The sequence below is a fragment of the Corvus brachyrhynchos genome, unplaced genomic scaffold (assembly GCF_000691975.1).
Source record: "Corvus brachyrhynchos isolate BGI_N302 unplaced genomic scaffold, ASM69197v1 scaffold152, whole genome shotgun sequence".
NCBI classification, from domain to species: domain Eukaryota; kingdom Metazoa; phylum Chordata; class Aves; order Passeriformes; family Corvidae; genus Corvus; species Corvus brachyrhynchos.
In genome coordinates this window covers 4,740,904-4,753,659 of record NW_008237447.1, presented here as the reverse complement: position 1 = coordinate 4,753,659, position 12,756 = coordinate 4,740,904, and the positions used below count along the sequence as shown (strand labels likewise).

At 37.9% G+C, this 12,756-nt stretch overlaps 1 protein-coding gene across 1 annotated transcript in view; it reads right to left on the bottom strand.

The window, feature by feature from the left end:
• The window catches only part of GBE1 (glucan (1,4-alpha-), branching enzyme 1), a 255,997-nt gene that overhangs the window by 48,191 nt on the left and 195,050 nt on the right, over nt 1–12,756 (bottom strand). Inside the window, exons 10-12 of the mRNA XM_017731427.1 lie at nt 7,728–7,843; nt 6,864–6,991; nt 2,289–2,387 (exon numbers count right to left, since the gene is read on the bottom strand). Of these exons, the coding sequence (XP_017586916.1) occupies nt 2,289–2,387; nt 6,864–6,991; nt 7,728–7,843 (343 nt within the window). The remainder of the gene's footprint in view (nt 1–2,288; nt 2,388–6,863; nt 6,992–7,727; nt 7,844–12,756) is intronic.

The following is a 12,756-nucleotide window of genomic DNA, read 5'->3' as shown; positions in this document are numbered from 1 at the left end:
ACACCTGCCTGATTTACAGTATCAGGAGATGCTACCCTGGCATGTGGGAGCTTCCAACTAAAGCTTAACCACTGGGCAGTGTGGTGCCGCCACCTCTTGATTTTTAGAAATTGAAACTAAATCCCACTAATAGGAATTTTCTGCCTCATATCACATTATTTCCTTCCTCTGCTAAATCTAGCTCAATGTCATTGTTAGTTTTTTCGTTTTTTTCTACAACACTTTGTAGACCTCCATTGATCACTACGACTTAAATGCATATATGCAAATATATAGACATAAAAATAGAATTGATAAAAAGGCAATAGCACCAAGATGGCCAATATCACGCTGTAAAATTTAACATTATAATTGTAACTGCCCACATACTCCTAAACAGTCTTTTCTTTCCCTTTCTTTGTGGATTTTTTTTTTTTTTTAAGTCCATAAATTCTGGCTCTGAACACATCCAGAGCCCTAGGCAGCATCGTGTTATGTACTACATCTATCCTTCATCTGAACTAGTACAGCCACTGCTGGGACAAACAGTTTCTCTTTCTTACTTTTACAGATCCTTCAGAATTCTTTCATGGAATCTTTTGGAGATTCTCTAGTTTTCAAACTGATTTTAGCAAGTTGCCTAGAAAACTTAATAACTATTAACAGGTATGTACTTAAAAACTGGAGAGAAATGAGAGCAAGCAGTCTAGGAGAGTTTGATAACAGCTGATAAACTCTTTCTAAACTTTTCCCTTCCAATCATCTCAGCTTTATTTTTCCCTTCAAGAAATGTGGTAACAAACTGCCATCACCTCTTTCTCTAACTCCATCTCTCTACTGTGGTCACTCATATGCAGTTTCCTTGGCAAGAAGCTTCCTGCCTGCATCACTACAAGTTCTTGTACAATCCCAAGCATAACCGATTTGCACCCAACATCTCATCAGTGTCGCATGCTGCCCCATGTCAAGTACGTTTTTAAGCTGGAAAAAGTGACATTTCCTCCAGTTAAACAACAGAATTTACTGCAGCACTATTATGTTTCCTATCCAAGTACTGTGAATTAAATTAATCAGACCATATCAGAGATTGCTATATCAGATTATCAATTTTTTTCACTTGTAAAATTCTACAGCCTGTTTTTTTCCCCATGTAACATGAACTTGGCCACTTGCATTTTGCCTACCCAGGAAACTGCTCATATTGCCTGCTCTGAAGTGTGGTAAGGAACAAAGTAAAAACCAAAAAACAAAATAACAAAACTCCAAGAAATGCAAAAAACATCACAATTAGGTATTTATTGTTAAAAAAATATGAGCCCTTGCTGTATTCCAGGACCTAAATATCTAAACTACACATTCCAAATTTTAATGAAGCTGTCTCTGTTGGAAAAGCTGTCAAGTTTATCTTCAGAAAAGAGGTCTGAAATCTGTTTTTCAATTGCCCTTCTACCTCCTAGTTACAAAATTGAAAGATGCTGAAGGTAAGTTAATTTTTAAAATTATTTTTAGCTACTCACTATATTTATTGAAGCATTAATGTTCATATAAAACATTTATTGTTTTCAGATCATTGTGACAGCCCAAGGGATTTGGGTGTAATCTTCTAACTGAAAAACATTCTCTAAAACATCACTAGAAGCCTTTTCAGATCACTTGGGGTTTTATGCCTTTTCTTGTGACTCTCTATATGAAGGAAAAGGTGATATAAATCCTTATTGTAGTCAGAACTTACTAATATCTTATTGTTCTTCAGCATTTACAGATTTTTATTACTCTTTTTGTAACCCCCTGTACCAATTGCAAGTGTTTGTGTAATTCACTTAAATCTACTTTGCTTAAACTTTCAGGCCTATCTATATTCAATGCCAATTTCTACATCTAGTGTCAGGAGGGTTTATTGCATGTTTTTGGAGTGATTCTTTATTGGGTATTTTTTATATTTATATGCATATAAACTTTTTTAAACTACCTGTTCACATTCAATATAGATTACACATTCTACAGCTGTTGCAAGATACAGATCATTTCGAAGAAATTGAGTTTATGTGTATTGTATGAAGAAAACAATTATCAGCTGGAATGCAAATCCCAGCTCCTGAACTTCCTCACCTGAAACCTACATAACATCTGACAGCTCTCATTTCAGCCTGTAATACCTGTGCTCAAGCCTGTCAGAATTTATTTCAATAGCACATTAACAGAAGAGAAAGCAAAACTTGTCAGAAGGGTTCAGAAGTGTTTATGTGTATGCACTGACAGAGAAACACCCCACTTGGAAGAGCACAATGTATTTCTTAGGAAGTTCTCACCTGTATCCACTTATCCGGAATGGCCATGGCAAGCCGATAATCAAAACCCCCTCCTCCCTCTGCGACAGGCCGACAGAGAGCTGGCATTCCAGAGACATCCTGAAACAGATCAAACACCCCACAACATAATTTCCACAGCACTGAAAATATTACTACTTATTTTCTACCCTGGAGTTACACTTGTATGTAAACACTGTATAAACAGCTTCACAGATTGACCTAGTTAAGAGAGAAAGTAATAAATTTAAATCAGTTATTACTACACCCAGATGTGCTGTTTGAACACAAAAGTTACAAAGAAAAGCATTATGACTTTTCTCACCAAATACTCTTCCTCAAAATATTTTAATCCAGTAGATATTTGAACGGGAAGAGTCCTCAGTAGATGCAGAGTTTGAAATAATTAGGTCTCTTGAGCTCCAAGCAATCAATAGAAAGTACAAGGTAGTCAACAAAAGACAAATTAAACCTTCATTTTGTTTATTGATATTTTGCATAAGGAATGGCATAAAAAAAGTTTAAATATAAAGTACTCTGAGGAAGAAAAATACAATCTCTGCTCTTTTCCCAAAACCAAACCTATTGATCCAGCTAGTCCTGGAAAGTGACATGCTCTTACTGCATAATTTTCCAGTTTCATATTGATGGAAGCTGACTATTCTTAAATTTGTAATTCCAAGTTCTCAAAATATTTATTTCACCATGTTGTTAGGCAATTTTATCACACAGCATTCTTTTCTAAAGTTATCTGGACAGAAAATGCAAGTCTCCAATAATTTCAAAATATCCATCAGTACTCAATTTTATTAACTTCTGTGGGGAAATGGATTCTCACTGACAGTGGTTATGGATTAACAAACACCTCTCGCTTCTATACAAGAGACTTTATGGAATTAATACTGACTAGAAAAAAACAGGGCTTAATTAGGAAGCTCATTTTGATTTTCTGGATTCAGTCCAGTTTTCAATCCAGTTGCTGCACTGGAATAGTGAAAAAGATATTTACACATGAAGTCATACACATATACACATACAGGCATGCACAGACACTGACATAAGGGAGGAGACCAACCAGACCACCACAAAGCTCATGGATGGCATCCCAGGAGTGGAAGGCAGGGCTGCCATCCAGAGGGACTGGCTGGAGGAATCAATCAGCAGAAATGTCACCACAGAATGACACCGAGTTAATCCCGACCCTGGGATGGGCCTCATCCTGCATCCATACGAGCTGGGCCAGCCAGGCTGGGGAGCAGCTCTGCTGGGAAGGAAGGGCCTGGGGCTGTGGGCCAGCAGCAGGCAGAGCCTGAGCCAGCAGCTTGGCCTGGCCTGGCAGCAGGGATGGCCAGCACATCCCAGGCTGTGTGAACAGCAAAGCCAGGAGATCAAAGGAGGGCATTACCCCCTTCAGTCAGCAGCCATTGGATCACACAGAAAACTGCATCCACATTCCACACGCTGTAAAAAATGAACAGTGAAGTGGAAATTCTTTACAAACTTTTAGTTGTGATAAAAAGTTCAATAACACCTAAATCAGTCAGAAAGGATTGACACAGACTATTGGTCTCCAGGTTATACAGGACAAGATGATATGAAACAAAAGCCTTTTTCTGTGATGCCATGATGCCTACCTGGACTAGGTCCAAGTCTGAGATTTAAGCAGCTCCCATCTACATTAGTCACAATATTGAAAGCCAGATTTTTGGGAAGTAAAATTCCAAATTTAACAGTATTTATACCTATGTCTACAAATTTTCACTGGACACAACAACAACAAAAAAATCATAATTAGTTTGTTTAGTAGATCTTCCATCAAATGTACTTCTACCAGGAAACTTCCTAGCCTGGTAACTACAACCCATTACTGATCTTCCACATAGGGGGCCAATGAAGTGGCAACACATGATCCAAGGGAGATCAAAAAGGACTCCAGGGCCTTGGGGCAGTTGGTATGGGAAGCTGAGGCAGAAGCCCTATTCTCTATAACTCTAGTTGAAGGCAGCAACATTGAAAGAAGTAGATGGACTGAATCTATTCATACATTGCTCTATGGCTGGTGTCACTGCCAAAATTTTGGGGTTTTTGACACTGGAATGGCCATAGCACCAGGCATGCTGGCCTCAGACAGGAATCACATTTCTCAGTGATGTCTGTATTGGAACCAGTTTAAGCGGGCCTGTGGGAGTCTCACGAGGTTTAACAAGACAAGTCCAAGGGACTGCAGCTGGGCTGGGGCAAACCCCGTTATCAATCCAGGCTGGGGATGAACAGATCCAGAGCAGCCCTGGGAGAAGGATTTGGGGGTGCTGGTGGGTGAGAGGCTGGACATGCCCCGGCCGTGTGCTCTGGGAGCCCAGAAACCCCCGTGTGCTGGGCTGCATCCAAAGCCCCGTGGGCAGCAGGGCAGGGAGGGGATTCTGCCCCTCTGCCCCGCTCTGCTGAGACCCCACCTGCAGTGCTGCATCCGGCTCTGGGGTCCCAGCACAGCAAGGACAGGGACCTGCTGGAGCCAGCCCAGAGGAGGGTCATGAAGATGGTAAGAGGGATGGAGCACCTCTGCTATGAGGAAAGGATGAGACAATTGGGATTATTCAGTCTGGGGGAAAACAAGGCTTTGTGGTGACCTAATTGTGGCCTTCCAGTCCCCGAAGGGAGCCCACAAGAATGACGGAAAAGACTCTTTGCAAGGGTGTGTAGTGACGGGACGAGGGGGAATGGTTTCAAATAGAAAAATAGCAGGTTTAGATTAAATGTTAAGAAGAAATTCTTTACTGTGAGGGTGGTGAGGCACTGGCTCAGGTTGCCCAGAGAAATTGTGGCTGCCCCATCCCTGGAAGCGTTCAAGGCCAGGTTGGATGGGGCTCTGAGCAACCTGGCCTCGCAGAAGGTGTTCTCTGTTCATGGAAGGGAGTTGGAACTTGATGATCTTTAAGGTCCCTTCCAACCCAGGCCATTCTATGATGCTGTGATTAAACAGCTAATTTCTAAGCATTTGTTCAGGCCAAGTTTGAAAAGAAATGCATGTCAAAATAGAAACCACAGTGTACTCTTTTTTTGCCTGTTTATGTTTATAATACTTCAGGCATGATATAATTTTACTTAACATTTTTTTCTTCCCATTATAAAGAACTTTAATCACCGCTTTATTTAGAAGACCAAAACGAAAAATAAGTGTATACTCAGTAACACCTAAAAAATTAGCAATTACTAAGACAGTGAATATACAGAATATTAAAAAGCTGTAAAAATCATCAATTAATTACATTAATTAAGGAATTTATTATAATTAGTTATGGCTGGAGAAAAACATTTTTCTCACATGGCACTGATTCTATAGGCAAGCTGACATTCTTCATTGCCTTTTGTAATTTTCAATTATGTCAATAGTTTCTCCTTCTGAAATTCTCCTTTAACCATGCAGCACATTGATCAATTCTATGATTCATGTAGCAACTTCCCGAGGCAGAAAATTATGTATTGAAAAAGAAGCAGCTCTCAACTTAAGCAGGAGAAACTGAAGACACATCTTATTAAAAAAAAGAACTCTTAGGCCAGGTAATACAAGACAACTAAACTCAGATTTTCTGTGGTAGGAATGCTTATAATCTAGGACTACCTAGAAAATTAACTGATTTAATTTCAAATAAGCCTACAGCTCAAAGAAACCACCTCAAGTTTGCTACTGATTGCTCCCCAAATGCTGTTTTGGTAGCTTGTCATGTAGCTCTTAGCAGTGGTTGTCTATAAAAACTTTACCATAAGTAAGAAATTAATATAAGCAGTATTTTGTTTCCTAAAGATAGAGAACTCTAAAGCAACACAAACCCTTTTATTAGAAATCCATATAGTCCCTAATGATACCAGATTGATCCAACTTTTTCTTTTAAACAAAATGAATTATTTAAACATAATAACAGAAAAAATCCTCAATGTTTAAATGATTTTTCTTCTGGATAAAGACAAAATATCAGTGAAAATATTAATAGAATTTTGAAAACTCTGCTGTCTCCTACTCTTAGAAGCTCCATGTCCCAGAAACATTTTTCAGTCAAAAAAATTGATCTCAATCAACTCAAATAATACAGTCTTATTTACTCCTTTAGAAACCTGGAGAAATTAATAATACATTTAAATTAGCCGATATATTCAACATTTATAAGTTTATTACATTTAATTTGAAGGGTAATTGTCAGATATACCAATATAATTCAAAATATGCAAAACATCGTTAGGGCTGTTAATCTTTAGTACTACAGAGCACTACTGACAAATGGTTACGATGCACAAGCAATAAACTAATAAAAACAATTCTCATTACAAGTTCAAGGTGATGAAGAGAAAAACAAGAAAAAGGAATTGCCACATTAATTAATAATCTATTAATGCAGAGAAAATTCCCAAAGTGCATATTCAGATCATTTTTCCCCACCAGGCAAAGTCTGTCCACTAATTAATATTTTTCAGCTCATGTCATTGCTTGAGTACCCAAAGTATGACTTGATAATTAACAGGAAATTCACATCCTAAAGCAAAATAATCAATATTAATGTACTGAGGATGGCAAAATGATCTTACCTCTGCTATGGTTATGCATTCTGGGTGCAAGGAATTAATCATGTGATTGGCCAGCATCAGGTAACACAAAGCATCTTCATCCACATGCAGGCCAAAATACTCATTGTAATCTCCACTGAACCCTGTGCCTAATAAGACAAGGAGTTTTAAAAGCCACAGTCAAGGTTTTTTTAGAAAACACAGGTATTTTATACAATATTTCATTTTATAAGCACAAAACGTATTAATGATTTTCCATCTATCCTCATAGCAACAAAGCAAGATACTAGCAGATCTGGAATTTTTTGATCATTCACAGAATCTCCTGAGTTGGAAGAGACCCATCAGGATCACTGAGTCCAGCTCCTAGCCCTGCACAGGACCATCCCCAAGAATCACACCCTGTATCATTCAGGTGTTTCAGGAATCTTCTGAACCTGTTTGTGCCAGCTGTGCTGTGCTCCCATCCAACCATCCACTGCGGCACTCAAGTCACTCATCACACCAGCTTTGCTTATACCAATGATGTCACATCCCTGGGACTGAGCCAAAGCTTCAAGCTCCTCTTGTTTCCTCCTCATGCTGTGTGTGTTGGTACAGAAGAACTTCCAGTGTGGTTGGTTGTAGCCAACAACTTGTGGAGCAGATTGAGGAATATCCCTAGTGCTTATGTCCTCAAGTTTTGGGTGAGCCATCCCATTGCTCATCACTGGCAAGCCTGGGTTTGACCCTTTCCCCCTCCCATCTAGTTTCAAGCTCTGTTGATGAGCTAGCTCCTGTGCTAGCTCCTGTGCTAAACCCCTTTTTCCCCTCTGAGAAACAGCAAAATTTACAGCAACACAACTGCAAGGGGACTGCTGAGATCAGAGCAGATAAATTGCTTACCAATGCCGTGGTGGTGATACAACATAGACGTAACACCATCAAATCGGAATCCATCGAAGCGATAGTCTTCAATCCACATCCTCAAATTAGACAGAAGGAATCTCAAGACTTCCCAGCTGAAACAACATGAGCAGAGTTTACTAAGCTTTAAAAACCTTGGGATCAACTAGAGTTCCTTATACCATGTTCCCCACTTGCACATATGGTACTTGTACTATACATTTTACCATTTTAATGACTTCTTCCCTGTTTTTCATTAACCTTTTCCTAAAATATTTGTCTTTAAGTCTTTGTCTTTTTATTGCACAAAATCTTAAGAACTGGAAATAGGAGGTTATAAAAACTGTCAGCTATCTACACAGACATCTAACAAGGTAGTGTCTGAACACATATACTGTATTTTACTACCCATACTTGCTGGTGTAATTTTCCTTTCCCTCTCTAAAGATGGGGAGAGATGTTATAGAAATGGAAATAAAATTTTAATAGGCAAGATTTTCTCCCCAAGATTTTATGGATTTACAGCAAATTTTAGGCATAGCTGCTGTCAGAAAGCTGCCTTTCCCAATTAATTACAAATCACATGTCACCAGTAGAGTACCAAATCACCTAATGTGTGGCAAATTTACACATTTGAAAAGTAAACCAAGGGGAAGTTGAGGAGAAATATTTTGAAATTCAGAACAGGAATGGGGTATGACACACACACATACACAAAGCACAGAGATGAAATCAAAATATAAAGGAGGTTCTAAAGTGAGCAAGCACATGGAAACATTCATGAACAGAATCTGGTATTAAGGAACGAAATAGTTTCATGAACAGTTTTCCTACTATTCATCACCTCCTCTCCCAGGACACTGGTCTCTTTAGCTTCAAAAGATCCTCACATCTTGTTTCTACTGTTCACCCACCAAGACACAGCCCTCTCTGACACCTTCAGGTGCATCTCCTGCAAGCCACATCTCCAAAGAGCTCGCCCACCTCATTCATCCATCTCGTGATGTAGTGGAACTGGTTTTGCCCATGTCTTCAACACTTGCCAATGTGATGATTTCTCTCTAACCAATTTCCCAAGACAGCAGATCTATGACCCCGCTTCCTACCAAGTTTCTGTTCAGAGAAGAGCACCAGCCACACAGCAACATGCAGCGTTTCTCCAGCCACCTTCTGAGACAGAAGGGGTAACCTTGCACAAACCACATGACAATTTATGCAGGCATAAGGCAGTGAAGGGGACACTTCCTGTACCTCATTAAAAAGACATCAGAAACAGTAAATTCAGGAAGAGATTATGACACAAGGAATAAACTCAGTTTTGACAAAACAAATGTCCCGCTTTCCTTCCTCCAAAAAACTTCCTCATATGAGGGATGCTTTAAGTCTTGAGTAAGTGGTATTACAGGAAAAGATGGGAAGCTATGGACATACTATAAAGTCAAATCCTGATCTCACTAAAGAGCCAATTATTATTTGCTTCCATAGAGTTATAATATTTCTCCTTCTTTTTGCATGCACTGTAAAGAGATACACACTCGTGCATATAAACACAGAAATGTTACCAAATCAAAATCTCCAGATTTAGGAAATGTGAATCAGCTCACTGTGAATTCCCTCAGTTCAACACCTTTCCTGGGCATACATTACATAACAAGATTTTTTTTGTTGTTGTTCCATCTCTACACCCCCCTGCTTCAAATCATCCAATTCACAAGTTAACACTACACTAGGAAGATCTCAGGAGGTTGTCTCAAGAACCTTTCATATATTTATTATATCTCAGGTGAGATGGTTTGCAGCGAATGAACAAGATTGAGAATGCTCTGATATTGAAAGGGATAGAAAAGTATCAAAAGTCCTACAAACTGGCAAACCAGTCACAAAAAAGCAATTTTGTACAAATGTTTGCTGTATCTCTTTCTGACTCAGCATGAAATTCACAGAAAGCTATTTCCTGCAAGCCAAATACCATGAGAAAAAAGCACAGTATTTTAGCTAATAAAAATAGTATCTCACACAGAATTAAGATAATGCATGTACAAAGAGTACATTAATTACTACAAGCACCATCCAGACTTAAAAGTTATTTCTTCTCATTACAAACTGCTTGACTTTATAACCTCAAGGTCCTTAAGATGCTGAAGAGGATTTGTACATTTGTAAAACATACACAGGAGTCTCAAAACGGATAACAAATGTAATTTTTTCCACCATTGCTGGCACTGAAGATTGATTTTTGGGGAAAGATGGAGAACTAGTATGAAAATAAACTGTAATGACTTTTAGATGAAAAAGTGACTACAATAAGAACAAACAAGATGAATTTGTTGCACCAAAGTATTAGTTAGAAAATTGATGAGATCAAAAACCTGAGTAGGAGCAGCAGATGTTTTCCAAGCATCTGATTGCACATGGGAGAGAAAATCATAAATAAATAAATAAACAATCACATTAACTCTGATTTTAGTCTAAACTTGGAAAAATTCAGCTTTAGGACAATTTTTAGGAAATATATCAAGTACTAGCAACCAGATTGACTTTTAGAGAGATAACTACACAGCTCCAAAACATGAGCCAGAATAACAGTTTTTGAAACATGCAAATGACACAAACCATACAGAGGTTCATTTTTTCATCCAAGTCAATTTGTTCATTGGAGGAGCAATATTAGACATAGAAGTTGCCTGAACAAATAACTTTGCAGAAAGCCAGCAGAGGCTAAAATTTAAGAGGCATAATTGTGATACATTCGCCGCAGAAGGAGTAATTCAGGAGCATTTCTTGAACAGTACATTCTTGTATTTTACAGACAGATATGGAAACAGGATAGCACCCATTAAGAATGTAATTTCTTCTGGAAAAAAGCCATATCTTAAATGATATCCTAAAAATCTCACATTTTTGCATATTACAAAATTGAGAAAGTTCTTTCCTTGCATGCATGATCAAAGAGAGGAAGGTTATACTGTATCATCATTAAGGAACAGAATGATTTACAGTGCAAGAAATCTAAGTAATTCAGAATTCACTCAGACATTCAAAACAAAGAAGGTCTTTGCAGAGAAGTATTACTGGATTTTTTTTTCCCAACCCTTGGCGCCCATAGCTCACTTATTGAAAAAACAGATTTCTTGTTTGAAAAAGTGAAATGAGCACATCTACCTAGATGACCTGGTTTCATGAGGTGATGAGAAATTTAACAACTTTCCTATACTAGATCAGCAGAAAATCTGTGAAATTGCTTACAAGACACACTTATTATTTACTCTTTTCCTCTATACTAATAAAAAAGCAAAATAATGATTCACCAAAAGCATTTTAAATTCCAATCCATGATGAACATGAAATATTTAGATGCAAGCAATGCATTTAAACCAGTTAATTTTGTCACTATGGACAAAAAATAATATTGGCTGTGTTTAATACAGTTTGAAGATGTAATTCTTGAACCATATTAATGCTGACCTTCAGGAATTGCATTTATTACTATGTATTGGAGAACTGCTGACCTTATAAGAATCTCAACTTTTATGATGATATACCTGTTTCAGTTCTTAGTGCTTAATTAACTTAACACATAGTAGCACTGAATTGCTAAAATACTATTTCTCAAACTACCCCCAAACATTTCAACAGCTACCTGGCTTAAATTCAATCAAAAGATTGCTAAACAAAGAAATTAGAATTCAGTCTAATGAATACATTGCTAACTATAATGCTAACTTTCACTGAATCTGGTACAAGTTATTTTATGGCCAAAACATCTAGATCTGATAGAGAAGTGTTTTTCACCAATGCTTATGAGCACAGAGCAGTTTCCCTGTTACTTTGTTTGATTAAAGTTATACAAAAGGGTAACCAGTCTCGACCTATTTGGAAAATAACAACAGCAACAATAAATCCCTTTGAATTTCGACCTCCTTAATTTACCACAAGTAATTCCCTTCTGCCATCTACATAATATCATTGCCAAGATCCCCAGCCCTCTTTAGCCATAAGGGGTTGAGTAACTGAAGCAGTGCCCCAGTGCCTTTTTAAACCAAGGGACAATCCTGACTCACATCCCTACACTGCTCTCAACACCTGCACTCCAGTTATTGCAAACAGCATTCCATGGCAACATACTCATCTCTATCAGTCAACAGAATGAGATGAAGTCCTTAACAGACCAAAAGAATTTTTGTTTGGCAATCCAAACTGCTTTATGTCTCCAAAATGGACTGTGCAGACAACAAACAAAAGAGCTGTCCTCTTGGGGCGTATGATAACCTGGGAGCAAAAGGGGTCAGAAGCAACATGCCATTTCCCCTATATCAGTCCCTAGAGGAGACAGAAGCAGCAAATTAACCTCTAAATCCAGGAAGAGAGTTTTATTCTTAGCCACAGAAATTGAGGATTTATTGATGCCAGCATAATTACAAAGCTGATAATGTTACATAATTACAGACTATATCAAATAATTTACTGAAAGATTTAAAGTTTCCTCTAACAGTAAAAAATAATGGATACTTTTATCAACAGTTGTGGCAGAAGACATCTTTGCTTAAGCCTTAACATTCCATTCCCTGAATTTAAATGGAAAAGCTCAAAAGTATTTGAGAATTTCAAGGCCAGCATTCAGGAAAAAAAGTCCTTAATTATTTAAGTAGTATTATGAAAACGTCATGAGAACTCAAAGTGAAAGGACTATTTTCAAATTTGGAGGCATTTGTTCAGTAAAGATCTGAAGTTCTTTCACAAACTAAATCACACTGATTTCTCTTAGGCAAATGTTAGGAGTGGTAAATTAATTTAATTGGATGCAGGGTTGCACAATTATTTCTGTGCCTTTTTTGTGGGCAAAATTCCAATTCTCCATAAGCCACAGACAAATAGACATATTATATGCATAATATATAGAACCACAGAATGGGTTAGGTTGGACAAGATCTCCAAGATCATTGAGCACAACCATTAATAGCACTGTGTTCACTACTAAACCATGTCCCTATATGCGCCACATCCACACATTTTTAACATTGCCAGGGAT